The 18,627-nt window shown below is 39.8% G+C and overlaps 1 protein-coding gene across 1 annotated transcript; it reads left to right on the forward strand.

Annotated features, from left to right (window-relative positions):
- Window positions 1–484: 484 nt before the first annotated feature.
- On the forward strand, window positions 485–6,747 carry LOC122289425 (patatin-like protein 6). Its single transcript, XM_043096398.1, has 3 exons — window positions 485–2,476; window positions 4,208–4,511; window positions 5,880–6,747. Exons 1-2 carry the CDS (start codon window positions 1,346–1,348, stop codon window positions 4,475–4,477), a joined length of 1,401 nt encoding a protein of 466 aa, XP_042952332.1. The 5' UTR covers window positions 485–1,345; the 3' UTR covers window positions 4,478–4,511; window positions 5,880–6,747.
- Window positions 6,748–18,627: the final 11,880 nt, after the last annotated feature.

Raw genomic sequence — 18,627 nt, forward strand, 5'->3', positions numbered from 1 at the left:
CCCACACGTTACGACAAATGCGCGCGGGAGAAGAAAATTTACTGCAGTTTCACCGTTGATCACGGACACTCAAGGATGAAGTCCAAATCCTAGCCGTTAGATCCCTCCAGAGAACGGGACTGACAGAGCGCAACCGTCGGTGACCAATATATTTTTGGAAGATGCGACTATGCCGCCCAGCGGTATGTATTTTTTATTTTTTATTTTTCATTTCACATTTTTTTAATATATTTAAAATTTTTTTAAAAATATTAATATACTTTAAAATTACTTCTTTAATTACTAAATAAAAAATAAAATAATTTTTTTTTTTTTGTGACCAGCGGTCACTTTAAAGGGGCAAATGGAAGGGGTATAAGCATTTTCTTATATTTTTACAGGAACAAACTGTAAACCAGGGTTAGGAGATAGCCGTACCTGACCACCCTGTGCAGTTAAGGTGGCCACATATATAGGAGAGAAGAAACAGTAAAACAGTCAAAGAGAGAGACAGAGAAACAGAGAAAAGTGTTATGTATATATATTGGTTTCTTTTAGAGCTGTGTATATAAAACAGACATGCTCTGCAACAGTTGCGTTCTTGCCTCGTCCTCTGGTTTCTTTGGCTTTTTTCGTTTTTGTTTTTGGTGGGTGTTGGTTGGTTGGTTGGTTGGTCCGTTGATCTTTTCCCATATATGTTTGTAGATCGCTCTAGCCTGATTTGGCTTGCTTTGCTAAAAGAAACAAACCAGAGAAGAGATAGAACGTGTGGGAGATTGAGCAAAAGGGTTGTGAGGTTTCTTTCTCTGCCCCCTTTTTTTGGTGGGGAATGAAATGATTAGTTTGGAACCGAGCTAAGAGTGTGTAAAAGCGAGCAAGAGTGTTTGGGGGGTAGGAAACGCAAAGAAAGAGCGGGCTTTGGAGGCTCTTGTTTGGGTGCCCGAAGGGGATGCGTGTTGGGCCAGTTTAGTTGAGCATCCTTTTCGATATAAAGTGTTGTGTTTAGGAATGTTCTAATTGGGGAGGGGGATACATTTAAGGCTGAGATTTTGAGACCTAAATTCCTGAAACTGATTTTTTTTTTTTGGTTATTTTTTATGACAAAAACAAAAAATACAGGAATTTCATGGGCGTGAGTTTCAAGGTCCAAAATCTTGTTTCCGAATTTGAGCACGGTAGAAATTTAAGCTGCTCCCATTCAGCTTGAGAGACAAACGCATAACGATTGGTTCTACAAGCTCTTGTCAAAGGTGTACAGGCGGGCATGCAAGGAATCTAGTAGTTAACCGAAGGCTAATTAGGTTCATCGAAGAGCAGAATACGAAGTGCTTATTCTATCTGTAATTTCCTCGGAATCTTTGAGAAAATGGGTTCTAATCCAACGGAAATGCAGGAGCCGAGCATCGACACCGACAAGCTCAGCTACGAAATCTTTTCCATCCTGGAGAGCAAGTTCCTCTTCGGCTACGACGACCAGAAGCTATGGATCCCCAAGCCGATCACTCCTCCGGACACTCAGCCTCAAGCCCATGTCCAAGTCCAACCCACCACCATCGATAATAGTGTCTCGGCGATCAAGAACCAGAGAGGTAAAATCTGCATTCTCAGCATCGACGGCGCTGGCATGCGGGGCATTCTCTCGGGCAAAGCTTTGGCCTATTTGGAACACGCGCTCAAATTGAAATCCGGCAATCCAGACGCCAGAATCGCCGATTATTTCGACGTCGCTGCCGGTTCCGGGATCGGAGGCATTTTCACAGCGATGCTGTTCGCCACGAAGGACCAGAACCGTCCGATTTTCAAGGCCGAGGACACTTGGAAGTTTCTGGCTGAACAGGGAAAGAGATTTTACCGTTCCTCCTCTGGTTCGGGTTCTAATGGCAGTGGTTTCTTCCGGCGGCTAGTTAGAGGTGGCTCTTCTAGCTCTGCCGGCTTGTCCACAGCCGGTTTGGAGAAAGCGATGAAAGCGGCTTTTATCGAGAACAACCGGAACTTGACGCTGAAAGACACGTTAAAACCAGTGTTGATCCCTTGCTACGACCTGTCCAGCACGGCGCCGTTTCTTTTCTCCCGTGCGGACGCGCTGGAGACCGACAGCTTCGACTTCAGGCTATGGGAGGTCTGCCGAGCCACGTCGGCGGAACCGAGCATATTCGAACCGGTCCAAATGCGGTCCATCGACGGCCAAACCAGGTGCGTGGCAGTCGACGGCGGTTTGGCAATGAGCAACCCAACCGCCGCGGCAATCACGCACGTGCTACATAACAAGCAAGAGTTCCCATTCGTGCGAGGGGTGGAGGACCTGCTGGTTCTATCTATAGGAACGGGTCAGTTGGTGGAGGTGAACTATGACCGGGATCAGATCAAGAACTGGAGGGCCAAGGAGTGGGCTCGACCCATGGCTCGGATTTCAGGAGACGGTTCGGCCGAGTTGGTGGACCAGTCCGTGGCCATGGCCTTCGGCCAGGGTAGGAGCAGTAATTACGTGCGCATTCAGGTAAGCCCGCCCGCTTGCTTTCTTGCTACATTCTAACGTGCGCGTACCGCATTTAATTAAAAGTACAGTATTACATTACACAGACTACATAAATATTTGTCATCTCGTTTATTAAGTTCTAGAATTTTGGTTGGATTCTTTTGCTGGTTCTGGCGCAAAGAGACACTGTTGGCCAGCCTGGTAGTCAGGTAGTGGTCAAGAACTTTGTCATTTCTTGCTGATACACTATACACACATATCCATAGCTCTCCGTGCATGTAAAAGATACAAAATTTATATGGGTGGAATGGCTAACATGCGCCGGAGTTTTGGGTTGATGCAATTAATTTCGGTCTTTTGTAACGTATTGTTGTTGGGGGTTTCGTATGTTACTAGTTGGCCAATAGGAGCAATTCGGGGGGAGGGGGGGGGAGGGGGACCTGTGCCTCTGCCTGCGTGCGTCCGTGCGTGGGTTTTGTTCTTAGAGCCTTGGGGGGTTTGCACGTGATGGATGGAATTGGCACTGTTTTCTTTGCCAAACAAAGGGGTTTTGGTTGAATCGAGATCTTAGCATGTTTAGCGGGTCCCGGTTAAGCTCATTTTTTCATCAGGTTTAAGGTAGCCAAGTCCTTTAAATTTTGCCGTCTTGCGCTTTTTGGTGCCGGTTACTTTAAACCTTATAACTGAAGTTGCTGGATTGTCCGAGAAATTCTTCCTGTTTTGGCTTCTGATTACGCCTTATGTGCAGTATTAGTCACCATAAATTATTTTTGCCCCTTAGAATTAAAAAATTAACAATATTCAATAGTTATTAAAGCTATTGAGTTTGTAACTTTCTTCCCGAGTATCAAACTTAAAAATTTCCCATCTGAATTTCAACTGTCATTTAATTATGTCCTCCATTGCTAAACCAACTGCGGCCAAGGTTTAGAACCATTAATTTAATTCTATTTTTATCGTTACAGAACTCTGTTAATCATATTACGTTTGCCTTTGCTGGGGGGTTAATAAAAAAGTACCGTTGCCAAATTTAACCAGCTGAAAATAGCTGTCCTCTTTATTTTGCAGATATTTTGACCTTTTTGGGGTATATAAGAAAGTACTCCTGCTGAAAATAGCTGTCTTCTTCTTCATCTGTTTTTTTAGCAAGTGGATCATAGTGGTCATAATATTTACCCTTTGTAAAGCCACTATATCTTAAAATCTTAACATTATTATTATTATTATTTGATAAAATCTTAATATTATTAAAAAGGCCAGCTACGGTATCCCATTTTTGGTGACCATGTACCACAACTTGGTTTCTTATTTTGTTGTTTTCCTGCTATTCTAGTGCACAGCAGCTCGATCCTACATGAAGATCACAGTTGAGGGTTTCCCATATTTGGATAGGTCCTCTCAATTTACCAAAAATGTCAGCTCCTTTTTCCTGGACTGGCATCCAATAACTCCATTAGACTTATCATTCCTGCTCTTAAATAGAAAAGAAGCAATTTTGGTTCACGCAATATAACTGTACGGATTTGCTTTAAGGGAAAAATGGAGCTCAATTCGGGACCTTACCTAATGTAGTTGTCAATTAATATCAGTTGTTGAGTCCTATCACCTCCCTCCCCAATTGGTTCTTGCCCAAGTAATGGACGCCAATACTTAAGCTGGCTCACTCTCACCTTTATGGGTTCTCACTTCCATGTTTTTGGGGTTTTTATTTTTAACTGAAACACATCTTTCCAATAAATAATGGCATGACAGGCAAATGGTTCGAGCTTGGGGAGGTGTGGAGCCAATGTGGATACAGACCCAAGTCCCACTAATGTAAACATGCTCACTGGACTAGCAGAGGAGATGCTAAAACAGAAGAATGTTGAGTCGGTGCTCTTTGGAGGCAAGAGGATTGGAGAGCAACTCAACTTTGAGAAACTTGACTGGTTTGCTGGAGAACTGGTGTTGGAGCATCAGAGGAGGAGTTGCAGGATAGCTCCCACTGTAGCTTTCAAGCAAGCTGCACCAAAACCCACCTAGACTGCACTACCAGTCAATACCACAACCTAAAAAGGTAAGCATTCCTTTTCTGCTACATTTTAATAAGTTCCAATTATTTAATGTCAATTGCAAAGGGAGCAATACCAGTGAACCGTATTTGAATTTTGAAATGATCTGTGGGGAAGGAGTCTGTCTTAATATAGTTAATATCACGGAAGGGCCACTGAACTGCCTTGTATGATTGGATTCAATTTTAGCTTTGACTTTGATGCTAATATACTAAAAGACTATGGTTGTTGATGCCATAATTGAATGACAGTGTACCTTCTTATTACCTGTGCCCAATTTACCTTCTCATCATGGAGAGGTCCCCATCTTCAGAACTAATCTCACACAACTGCTGATGAACAATTGGATATACAGCTACAAATTTTCATGAAGCCAAAATAAATTTCTTAATACTGTTCAGCTTTTGTAATTTTATGTAAATTTTAGTTTCCCTTGTATACATTTGCGTATTTGGACTATGGTAGTCAGTTTCTACATCCTTGTGTGCTAATCATGACATTTCCTTTGTTTTTCCGGTCCTACTTCGTTTTAGATGATGTGGGGTTCATAGACCCCGCTGTTGTCAGCCCACCGACACTATTCTTTGAAATAGCCATGGGTGACATTTTAGTCATTTAGAATGAAACACCTGAAAAAGTTTTGTTGGGAGGTTACTTTGGTAATTTGGGAGATACCCAAATCATTGTGGGTGTCCAAAGTGAAGGCATTTCCGTGGTCCGGAAGAGAGTTTTTCCAGGTGATTATGTTTGGTTTGACCATTGGAACTAAAATTATTTCTTTGCTAGTCTGACTTTGGCCTACAAAATCACATCGACTCTTTCCGATTCGACAAGGGAAATGGTTTGCCTTTGAGTAGTCTATTACTATGCTTTAAGTTTACCCCCATTCACATTTGCTCCATTTTAAATATATGTTTTTAAGTATTTATTATTTCCTACTTTTTATAAAAAATTATTTATTAGACATTGTTTAATATGAAGTTAATGATCCTTCAAAAAAGATTTTTTTTTTTTTCCCAATAACCTTGCCATTTTAAAACAAGATATAATTTGAGTTGGAGGAACATTTAAATTTGGAATACCTCAAATATGTGAAACCCAAGGCTGAAGGACGCAGTTGATTGCTTTTAAGCCTAGAGGAGAGCTCCAATCGAAGAACTTGAAACATTGGCAAGCACCCACATTCCCAGTAAATGCTTGTTTTTTCATTATACAAAGGAGGATAATTTGTGGGTTTTTATTTTTATTTTTTACTTCACTCATCATGCATTTCTTATCTGTTATAATTTTCATGTATTTCTGGTACCTTGTGCACTTCATAGAGACTGTCCCATTTCGGGCTATTAAATGATTAACTCTGTCTCTGAATGCAGGTGAAAAAAATATATTTGAAGCAAGAGGAGTGAAGAGAAGGAAGAAAGGTAATATAGTAGCAGCTTTAACTTTATGGAAGTGAAGTAGAAAGACAAGGGGCGGCCAGGGAATCGAGTGAAAAGGACAAGTAATATTAAAAGGGTGGAAGATCTAATGGGGATACTTTGCATGCTAGAGGACAGGCAGTGTGGTGTCCACTCCACCTTTCTACAATGGCAAACAGCCGTGACGAAAAAGCTAGTTAGTTCAAGCTTTTCAAGGTCAAACAAGTATCAGGTGTGAATCTTTTTCATTTCAAATTGAGATGGTAGGGTGGGAAAACTGTTCCATATTTCTTCCCATGCCTACTTTACTTTTCCCTTTTTTTTTTCCTTTTCCTTTTTTAAAAATTGCTTTCTTTTTTTTACCATCCCGGTCTCAAGAAACTTGAGTGTGGGTGGTGGGCTGCCTTGTGATAAAACCAGAAACATGCCAAAATTATTCTTCGTCAGACTTTGGTCTTTTTTATTTGTCGGTTTTTTCTTTCTTTTCTTCAATATAGATTGTAGTGGTGGAGAAAGAGATTTGAGAATGGGATAGAGTCTTTTAGCAGCCTACCGTTCATCCTGAGATTGGGATTGATGGATGTACCAATATGGCGGATAGTAGTTGGACCCTTTCTACAAGATCACATGTAGATTTTTATCTATAGGTTTTTGTGGGTCTACTTGAATTTTCTGTCTTCGAATTCTGATTAGTCATTATTATTGTTATCAACAACTTGTAAATTTCTGCGTGGTAAGAAGTGGTGGCAGTGGTTGATGTTTGGCTCAATTCTCTGTACCCTGGTTGTTGAGTTATATAAGCTTTCTTTCATAATTCTTATCATGATTAGCTTTGTTGGTTGCCCCTTGTTGACTATGAGCAAAGCCGAGTGGGCACTTAAAGACACATGGGAGGATTTGTTTTTTCTATTTTTAATTTTTTTTTTGTAAGAGCTCGACTTCTGTAAAATCATAATGGAAGACTCAAGCCATATGGTCTATACTCTTAAAGGATTAGTCAATGTCAAAATTAGAGCTCAATTGAAATCTTATAAATAGTAAAATTTTCTCATTTTTAAGTAATTTAAGAGTCTATACACCACCTATCTTTATCCTTATTATATGGGACATCACATCTTCCTTCATGCAGCATGGTGCTTTTAAAGTTATTTGGATAATCAAATAATTTAGTGATGACACCTATTGCCTATCTCGGCTACTTGGTCTTGTTCTTCTTTCACAGAAGATACAGGTTAAAATTAATCAGTCTTCTACATCTGATTTGAAACATGGAAAGGGTTTCCTCGAGGTTTATGCTGTGCAAATAAAATTGATCATTCTCATTCATTTAAAGTTTTTTTATCCAAAAGTTAAAAGAGACATAAACACACGAAATAAGTGTTATTTGTTGGGACATTAGCTCTAATAGTGAGGGGTATTTGAACTCCCAACCATAGACCCAATAGCGAGGAGTGTTTGGGAGATTAGACCAACTCGGATTACTTTATTATTATTTATAAATTATTTTTATTAAAATAAATTTATGTAACACAATAATAGCCACCAACTGCGACTACCCTTGGTCCCGTTTCTCTTTATCTTTCGCTATTCCCAGCGTGATTCCTTGTTGGGAAAACTATGATTAGACTTGCTTGCTTTTTGTTGCAAGCTCCCGTGATTAATCATTTGGAGCTGTTTAGTTCAACACAACTACAAAATCTCAATAAATTCAATTCGATTTTTATTACGTAAAATTACATATTATTGATTTCTTTATATTTAAAATTTAAATTCTGTTTTTAATAAAATTTATTTTTTAACTAATTACAATAGATTGATATACATATTAATATATAATTATATTTATAATTAAATTTTTTCAATTCTAAAATATTTGTTTAGTATTTGCCAATTCAGAAAAAAATAAAAATAAAAATAATTCAAGTAAGAGAGGTTGCGGTCAACTTCATGATACTGTTGCTCTTGACATTGAAAGGTTAAAACCTCCAAAGTAGTTTTTAACCTTTCAGATATTAAGAAAGAATGTCTGAGAAATGGGTGACAACTATCTTGCCCTTGTGGCGTGTTTGGATCTCTTGTTTTTGGGGGAACGAAAAACAGATGTGACAACTACTTCCACGCAAGACGTTATCAATCAATAAAATAAAAATGAAAATATTTTAGCTAGAAATAAATTAAACAAAAATAAATTAATAAATTGATGTGATTTGATGTGATATATTAGATTGTAAAGTTATTTTTATTATAAAGTAGATCCAACAGATTTCATAAAATCATATCAGTTTGTGTGTTTATTTTGTGTAATCTTTTTGTATATATATTAGTTTTATTTCCTTATTAGTATTAATAATATCCATGTGATTTGCAATTAGGTCTCCATCTCCATATTCATGTATTGGTTATCTGGAACGGATTAAAATCCAAAATCCTAGAGTTAGGATTTTACCACAAAATTATAATCTGAAGAATTTAATTTGAAAATAAATAATAAATATGATCTCAATCCATTAAAATTAAACAAACGTTCCGGTTGAGATTCCCTATTATGAGAGTGTTTTTCACTTGTGAGATGGATGTAGGGTGAAAGAAGAAAAACAAGGAAGGAGTAACATGGGCAAATGAATGCGTTTACTGTAATGGAAATGCAAGGAATTATGTCCAATTCGACATCATTATCGACAATGTACAGCAAATTAAAGGCACAAAGCTCGATTAGACCAAAAGAAAAAAAAAAGAAATTACTCCGTCTTAACAGGCTTTTTTATGCTTAATTTTCCAATCAAGAAGACCCTACCAAAGTCTCAACCATACATTTTCTGTAGCAAATATATATCAAAACCTATTGTTGAAGTCCTTTCCGTCCTATATCCCCAAAAGTTTCTCACTTTCCTTAGCTTTAATCCTTTTCCTATAATCTTTTTCTAGACAATTTAGATGGTATGTCTGTCTGTCTATCTTAGTGATGATGTTGATTAGGTATATTCTTTTTTGATTGGTAAATGATAGTATCCTTATACCTTAGTTGTTTGTCGATGTTTGAATCTACACTATTTAGGCCACATTTGGTTGTTGAATTGTATTGAGATCAATTCAGTTTAGACTAATTTTAAGCTAAGTTTAACATCCAAACACACAATTTTTAATCATTAAACTCATTTCAATTCAAAATCTCTTCACACGTAAGACTCACTGTTGGTAAATATTTTGAAATGTTTTTTTAAACTAGAGAATATGTAAAATAACAAGAACAAATTAGAAAGAGAGAACCCAGTATTGAGACACGTTTTGATGGATGCTTTCCTTAGAATAGATTTCGCTGCCTCCAAATTTAAACATGCATTAGGTTTCTTGACAGTCTACTCTCAAGATACAACAACGTTGGTTCCTGTTAATCTTCTCGTCGGTGCATACAAAAGGAGATTCTCGAACCCGATATATAATAACCAAAGCCCAAAGAAAGAAAAACAAAAAGAATGATAAAGTGTTTCTCTACATTTTGTAGAGAATTTATAGTTTATGAATTTGTAGGTAGGGTTCCTTATTTATAGAGAATGAAAAGGCACTTGTGAAAAGTCACAATTTATTTAAATGAAATAGTACTTATAAAAAGTTACAACTAAAATAAAGGAACATTTATGAGAAGTCACAACTTCTCAAATATTAGAAAATGCATTGAAAATGTTTCTAAATCACCAAATAACACAGCCCTTTATTTGGTTGGCAAGCGGTTAAGACTCCTATCCTCAAGAGGCATATATTGGTTTAAGTTACCATGATACATTTTCATTTAAATCTAGATAACCGAACCGATACATGAACAATGGTAATGGTTCACATTATTTTTTACTTTACATCAAATATTTTAATAATTTCCAAGTTTAAAAACCAACATTCACAATCTTTTTCAACTCAACATCTCTTTGCAAGTAGAATTTACAACCTTTTTTAACTTTACATAATAGTATTAAACTCATCTTAACATCTAAACACGTATAAACTTATCTTAGATAAACCTCACAAAACTCACTCCACTTTCTTAGCTCACTACTATTCATAAAAAATTCAACTCAATATTCCAACTGATCTTAGTTAATTGTATAAGTGCATTCAGGTGATTTCTCCTTCATGTACTTAAAAAAACAAAAGAGATCTCAAAAAATACACAAATAATTTCAGATTAAGACTGCCCCAAAAAGCCAAGATTTAAAAACAAAAACAAAAAGGAATCGTGAACAAAATGTCCTTATTTTTTTATTATCAGTCGGTGGTTACATGGAAAAATTCATACAAACCATATCAAAAGAAAACAAAAAGGACTGCTAAGTTTTTCCTTTCTTTTTTCTAAAGATATAAGAACCATGTGTTGTGGGTGGATAAGTCGGGCGATTAGTCCATATTCGTTTTCTGGTGCTAAGTCCTTATTAAAGACGTGAAGGTTATGTTTCAATCTGTCCTCTTGTTTTCAAAACTTTATTTATTTTCTCTCTGTTGAAAAAAAAAAAAATACAATAAAAATTGTATTTTTGTCGCTCTCATAGCTAGCTAGCTTGATGATGCGCTCCTTCTTTCTAAAAATAATACAATAATTCATGGTCGACCCATCAAGCATAAGTACGCCTTTTCTTTGTCATTTAGCATCCATGCAGTGGATGCATGAACTTTTGCTTTGGCCTCTTATTATTGCAAAAAGGCATCATGTCCTTTTTTAGCATTAGTGTATTAGATCGACCTCTTTTCATCCTCTTAATGCATATCCTTATCTTAATGGATTAGGACGTTTTTGGAGGGTCAAATCAAAGATGACTCTTACTAAACCATGAATTAGAATTATATATGTAATGGGGTCATGATCGTGGAGGTGATGATGGAGACTATAGCTTATTGAATTATTTTGCTAACTGAATTATTTATTTATTTTGCTTATCATCATCGGGTGGTTACAACTTACAGGCTTAATAATCTGATGTTTACTGAAAATGACAACAAAAAATGAGAATCATACGAACTTTCCCAAGCTGACGCCTACTATATAAGTGATGTGATTGCAAACCTTGTGTTTGCTTAATTGCCGCAAAAAGACTTGAAGCATCATGAATTGGTAAATGATGACAAAACACAGCACGATGTTTTGCCTTCAGATCGAAGAGTGTGAAGGTAGTGCAACATAAAGTAGCATTTCATGAAAAGATTGAAAATTTGTGCGCTCCGAGTCCCCTCTAAAGTAGCATTGCTTTTGAACAAGTTTTAGAACAATTGAGAAAGCGTAAAATATGTCTTAGGGAGACAGTACAACTACTTGGAGAAGAAGAAAGAAAAATGGGGATGCGAGATGGATGTGCTACGTACGCACATGACACTGCAAATTACGAAGACCACAGAGCTTACGTGACGGACGTGAAGAAGAAAGGCGTTGCGGGTTTTTCAATCATGCAATCTGTTTGTGATGTCAGGAGTAGAAGAGAAAAATAAAGCAAAAACAAGACGAAACAGGAAAGATAGGTGTTATGCATCTTCAAATTTTCAATCACGTAATTTCATCATAATGCTAAAGCAGACAAAAAGAACAATTATTGTGACAAGAAGGTCCGCAGTATATGACCATGGATATTGTCATGACAAGCCAATTAGACCAAGTCAATTGTTACCACCTAGGGTTTTTTTAGAGAATTTCCTAACTTTCTAGAAGCCTCCAAGTCTTTTGTAATCTTGTGGAATTGTGTAGAGTCATCTAGAAGGGGCGATATAGACAATTTAGAGTAGTGTTCTAGAAAGGGCATTGTAGACAATTCTAGAGTAGCAATCTAGAAAGTTCTTTACCCTTGGATTGATGACAAGTGTCACAATCCTAATCATTCTTTGTACCAAGAGTTCCCTATAAATAGAGGGGCTCTCATTTGTGTAAATCACCAAGCAATAAGAGAAACAAGTTCTCTAGAGCATCTCTCTCTATCTTCTCTCTCTAGTTTGTTCTCTATTGTCTTGAGTCCTTTAGAAGGCTTACTTAGGAGCTTTGTGGGAGAGAAAGCCTCCTAAGGCCGCACGGGTCGAGTGAAGAAATTCTAAGTCCGTGATAGTTGGTATCAGAGCCAACCGAGTTAGGATGGCGGATCCAAGTGAGATCACCATGGAGGTCCAGGAGACAAGAAAGAGCAAGAGGTCGAAGGACTCAAGCTCATCTATGGAGTCTCGTCTCGATGGGATCGAGAGGGTCATGGCCAAGATATTGGCCAAGATCGAGGAATGGGATCAGTCTCACAGGGAGGTGAGCACCCTCGACAACACGGTGACCAGGATGGAGGTGGCGGTAGCGGATGTCAGGGACCGGCTTGACATCATGGAACAAGGCTTGGAGGAGCTAGGATTGGAGGGACAATCCGAATCGCTCAAGGAGTCCATTCTGAGCACCATCCACCCTACCATCGAAGCACAACGTGTTGAGAACGTTGCTTTCCAAGACCGGGTCTTGGGGGAGCTAACAAAACTCCAAGGACAAATGGAGGAATACCGCGTCGGTATGGAGGAGACCAAGGCGGATTGGGCTATATGCAAGCGTGCAGTGGCCAATGAGGGCGTCGTCGGAGCTGAGATGATGGCGACACCAAGGGTGGATACCCCCAAACCAAAAGAGTTCGATGGCAAGCGGGATGCCAAAGAACTTGACAACTACATGTGGCACATGGAGCGCTACTTTGAAGCTTTGAACATGCAAGACGAGCGTGTCAAGGTACGTACTGCTTCCCTCTATCTTACTAATCTTGCTGGTACTTGGTGGCGTCGTAAGCATAGTGAGATAGAGAAGGGTACTTGCTCCATTGATTCTTGGGAAGAGTTCAAGCGTGAACTCAAGAGGCAATTCTATCCCGAGAATGTGGCTATTCATGTGCGGAAGAGAATGAAGGAGTTGAAGCACACTTCTTCCATCCGCAATTATGTGGAGGAATTTTCTGCACTCATGCTTCAAATTACAAACATGAGTGAAGAAGATCTCCTCTTCAACTTCATCGACGGTCTCAAATCTTGGGTGGCTCAAGAACTCAAGCGTCGTGGAGTCAACGACATCTCCACCGCCCTGACCGTGGCAGAGACCTTAGAAGAGTTTGAGTACCATAAGAGTGACAACTCTTTGAAACCCAAGTCTTCAAAGGATAATCACACTAAGGGTGGGGGAGCGAAGGGGTTCAAGCCACAATACAAAGACCGTGGAGACAAGCCTTCAACATCAAAGGAGGGCAAGAAGGACTACTCAAAGGACAAGAAGCCAAAGGATGCTTGCTTCCTTTGTAACGGCCCACACTGGGCTAGAGATTGTCCCAAGAGGAAGGCCCTCAATGCTATGTTGGAGGAGAAGGAAGTCCAAGAGAAGTCGCACCTGGGGTGTCTACAACTTCTCAACTCCCTAAAGGTAAGCACAAAGCCAACCACCAAGGATGGGTCTTTGATGTTTGTAGAAGTGTTCGTCAATGGGAAGAAGAGTCACGCCATGGTCGACTCAGGAGCTTCTCATAACTTCATTAAGAAGGAAGAGACCACACGGCTAGGGATTCCTCTTAAGAAGAGTCAAGGGTGGCTGAAGACTGTGAATTCTGAAGCCAAACCCCTCGATGGCGTAGCTCACGGGGTGGAGCTACAACTTGGCACTTGGAGAGGCACGGTGGACTTCTCGGTCGCTCCTATGGATGATTTCGACATCGTGTTGGGGATGGAATTCTTGAGACAGTTCAATGTAGTGTCTCTTCCCCACTACAACTCGGTGTGTATCTTAGAGGGAGGTCCATGCATGATACCCACCGTGTCCAAGCCAAACACCACCTAACTTCTATCCGCCATGCAATTCAAGAAAGGATGGAAAAAGGGCGAGGTGTCTTATTTGGCTTCCATGGAGGAAGATGAAGTGAAGATTTCCTCCCCTCCACCCAGGGAGATCCAAAAGGTCCTCAGGGACTATGAGGATGTCATGCCGCCAGAGTTGCCCAAGCAACTACCACCTAGGAGAGAGGTGGATCATCAGATCGAGATGGAACCCGGCGCCAAACCACCCGCCAAAGCCCCTTATCGCATGTCGCCTCCAGAGCTTGAGGAACTAAGGAGGCAACTTAAGGAGCTACTTGATGCCGGATTCATCCAACCCTCCAAGGCACCATACGGGGCACCCGTGTTGTTTCAAAGGAAGCATGATGGGTCTTTGCGGCTGTGCATTGACTACCGAGCTCTAAACAAGGTAACCATAAAAAACAAATACCCAATTCCTTTAATTGCTGATTTGTTTGATCAATTGGGCCATGCAAAGTACTTCTCCAAGCTTGATCTAAGATCGGGATATTATCAAGTAAGGATTGCGGAAGGAGACGAAGCCAAAACAACTTGTGTAACTCGCTATGGAGCATACGAGTTCCTAGTGATGCCCTTTGGCCTCACAAATGCTCCAGCTACCTTCTGCACGCTCATGAACAAAATCTTCCATCCCTATCTTGATCAGTTTGTGGTAGTCTATCTAGATGATATTGTCATCTATAGTTCTACCCTTGAAGAACATGTGGAGCATCTAAGGGTTGTTTTCCGTGTCTTAAGGGAAAACCAACTCTACGTCAAGAAAGAGAAGTGCTCATTTGCACTAAACGAAGTCCATTTCCTTGGCCACAAAATCCAAGGTGGAAAACTCAGCATGGAGGAGGGAAAAATTGAGGCAATCAAGAAGTGGGAGCCTCCCACTAAGGTTACCGAGCTCCGATCCTTCCTTGGGCTTGTCAACTATTATAGGAGATTTATAAAGGGATACTCCACAAGAGCATCCCCCCTCACCGACTTGCTTAAGAAGAACAGGGCCTGGGAGTGGTCATCAAGGTGTCAGGAAGCCTTTGACGATCTAAAGACAGCCATCACGGAGGAACCGGTCATGGCCCTACCAGATTGTACCAAGCCTTTTGAGGTACAATTAGATGCATCAGATTTTGCCATAGGGGGAGTTCTCATGCAAGAAGGACATCCTATTGCATATGAGAGTCGCAAACTCAATGAGACTGAGAGGCGATACACTGTACAGGAGAAGGAGATGACAGCTATCATCCACTGCCTCAGAGTTTGGCGACACTATCTGCTTGGCTCTCGTTTTGTAGTCAAGACAGATAATATTGCCACTAGTTACTTCCAGAGCCAGAAGAAACTAAACCCAAAGCAAGCTAGGTGGCAAGACTTCTTGGCAGAATTTGACTTTGCCTTGGAATACAAACCGGGCAAGGCCAACCTTGTTGCTGATGCATTGAGTAGGAAGGGTGAACTTGCTGCTATCACTCAAGCTCAAGGGGAGCTACTCGATGTGATCCGTGAAGGCATGGAGCATGATCCCTTAGCCAAGAACTTGGTGAACATGGCTAAGGAAGGGAAGACCAAGAGATTCTGGGTAGAAGACGGTCTTCTCTACACCATCAGGCGGCGAATCTATGTTCCAAAGTGGGGAAACCTACGGAGGAACCTTATCAAGGAATGCCATGATTCCTTGTGGGCTGGACACCCGGGCCAACGACGTACTCGAGCTTTGCTGGAAGCTTCATACTATTGGCCTCAACTGAGAGACGAGGTGGAACTCTACGTGAAGACTTGTCTTGTGTGTCAACAAGACAAGGTGGAGAATCAAAGTCCTGCAGGATTGCTAGAACCACTACCCATTCCTTCACATCCATGGGAGAGTGTGAGCATGGATTTCATAGTGGCTCTACCTAAATCCGAGGGTTGCGGTACCCTCATTGTGGTGGTGGATCGATTCTCCAAGTATGCCACCTTCATCGCGGCTCCTAAGGATTGCTCAGCTGAAGAAACTGCAAAGTTATTCTTCAAGCATGTGGTGAAGTATTGGGGCTTACCACGGAGCATTATTAGTGATCGAGACCCTCGCTTCACAAGAAAGTTCTGGTCAGGACTATTCAAGCTTATGGGGTCTGCCCTACATTTCTCTACCAGCTTTCACCCTCAGACCGATGGGCAAACTGAGAGGGTGAATGCCTTGTTAGAGTTATACTTGAGGCACTTTGTAAGTGCCAACCAATCTGATTGGGCCAAGTTATTGGATGTCGCTCAATTCTCCTATAATTTACAAATGAGCGAGTCCACAAACAAAAGCCCATTTGAGATTGTAATGGGTCAGCAGCCACTTACTCCCCAGTCATTGGAGACAAGCTACGCGGGGAACTGTCCGACAGCCTTCAAGGTTGCTAAGTCTTGGAACGAGCAATTGGATGTGACCCGTTCCTACTTAGACAAAGCAATCAAGAAGATGAAGAAGTGGGCTGATCAGAAGAGGAGGCACGCAGAGTATCGTATAGGCGACTTGGTGTTAGTAAAGATCTTGTCGAGCCAACACAAGTTCACAAGAAAGCTACACAAGGGGCTTGTACGACGTTATGAGGGACCATTCCCAATCATCAAGAAAGTAGGGAAGGTCTCCTACAAGCTAGACTTACCCTCCAAATTCAAGCTTCATCCAGTCTTCCATGTCAGCTGCTTGAAGCCTTATCATGGTGATGAAGAAGAGCCAATACGAGGAGAGTCTAAGCGTGCACCATTGGGCATAACTACCACTTTTGATAAAGAAGTAGAAGAAGTCTTGGCGGACCGTGTCATCAGGCGAAAGAGTCATATGCCACGCCAAGAATACTTGATCAAGTGGAAGGGATTGCCCGAAAGTGAGACTACTTGGGAACCAAAGGAGTCATTGTGGCAGTTTGAAGATCACATCCGAAGGTTCCATGAGGACACCGCGTCGAGGACGTCGCGAAGCTTGGTGGGGGAGAATGTCACCACCTAGGGTTTTTTTAGAGAATTTCCTAACCTTCTAGAAGCCTCCAAATCTTTTGTAATCTTGTGGAATTGTGTAGAGTCATCTAGAAGGGGCGATATAGACAATTTAGAGTAGTGTTCTAGAAAGGGCATTGTAGACAATTCTAGAGTAGCAATCTAGAAAGTTCTTTACCCTTGGATTGATGACAAGTGTCACAATCCTAACCATTCTTTGTACCAAGAGTTCCCTATAAATAGAGGGGCTCTCATTTGTGTAAATCACCAAGCAATAAGAGAAACAAGTTCTCTAGAGCATCTCTCTCTATCTTCTCTTTCTAGTTTGTTCTCTATTGTCTTGAGTCCTTTAGAAGGCTTACTTAGGAGCTTTGTGGGAGAGAAAGCCTCCTAAGGCCGCACGGGTCGAGTGAAGAAATTCTAAGTCCGTGACACAATGCTCTGCTAATGGCATTATTTTCGAGCATTTCTCGTTATTTTGCGTAAATGATTGATAAAAGGCTTAATACAAGCTTTATAGAGATTTGAAATCACTCAAAACTTTAAAGTCCGAGCAATAATTGGATACTACGGGGATGGGTTAGGCAAGCCCCCCAACGGAACGGGATTTTCCTCCGAAAATTTACTAGGTTCGGGCGTGAACGGTTTTCGCCATCCTGCTCCGATTATATAACTTACATTTACAAAAAGAGAACATGACATTAAACAATTGGCTATTGAAACGCTCGGATGACCATTTTGACGTGATATTATTATGTAATGCAATGTAATTTATTAAAAATACATAAATATATATATATATTTATTTAAACTAAAAGGACGTTCAAAAATACAAAAAGATAAAATTATGTTTCTTTTAATTTTTTTTTGTATTTTAAATTGTTTTTAATAAACTACAGAATATCACATGGTGGTGTCGCGTCAAGAGAGTCATCGTTCGTTTCAGATAGTTAAGTAGCATTATTCTTTGAAAAAATGTTACAGAAAAGCCTTATACCACACACATCCACCTAACTAATATGTGATTTGTTATTTTTATCATTTTATTTAAACACACATATTTAAACATTATAATAGAAGGAAAAAAATAATAAATAATATATTAATTAGATGAATGTATGTAATGTAAGACTTCCCTTTAAAATTTCTCTATTGTTATAAAAATATATCATACTGAACTCGTTCTTGGATGCTACAAAATATATGGGCCTTGTCTTGCTGAACGAACTTTCCGTCTTTTACTACTTGTAAGTTTGTAACTTGTTATATCACACGTCACTTTGTTGTAGGATTTATTAAAATCACAAGAAATAAAAACGCCTTTATAGGTGTAAGGGACAAAATATACCATATTCGTAGTCTTTTTAAAGCCCAGCCTAAAGTGGGAAGACTGAAGGGACATAAAGTAGGGAAGGGGGCAGAGAATAAAAGGGGGGAGTACATGTGAGACTTTTGGTTAGACTTCTCATGTAAGGCTTCTCCAACCTTACGATAGGAGCTCCAGCAACGATATCTTTATTAAAAAATAATCCTTTTATATCTATCATATAGTAAGAATAAAAGGTTATGAGAAACTGTAAAATAAATATATTATAATAAAATCTTTTTTTTCAAAACTTCTATTAATATAAGTGCAGTGCCGACTTACTTAAATATGGTCCATCTCTCTTTATTTTCATTATATTTATTTACTATTTACCGTTATAGACGTACGCACGGATACCGTACAATCGCACCAAATTGGAGCTCAATACGACACCGATCGAGGCCCATATCATCATAATGGGCCGAGAATGACTCTTTCTCCTCTCTAGCTTGTTGTGCCGATTTTAGACGTTAACAATAGGGTTAGTCGATTAGAATTTAGAGGGCAAAATCACAAAATCCTTAAGATGCCATAAAAAAAAAAAGCTTCAGA

Source organism: Carya illinoinensis, chromosome 1, assembly GCF_018687715.1.
Source record: "Carya illinoinensis cultivar Pawnee chromosome 1, C.illinoinensisPawnee_v1, whole genome shotgun sequence".
In the NCBI taxonomy this organism is placed as follows: Eukaryota; Viridiplantae; Streptophyta; class Magnoliopsida; order Fagales; family Juglandaceae; genus Carya; species Carya illinoinensis.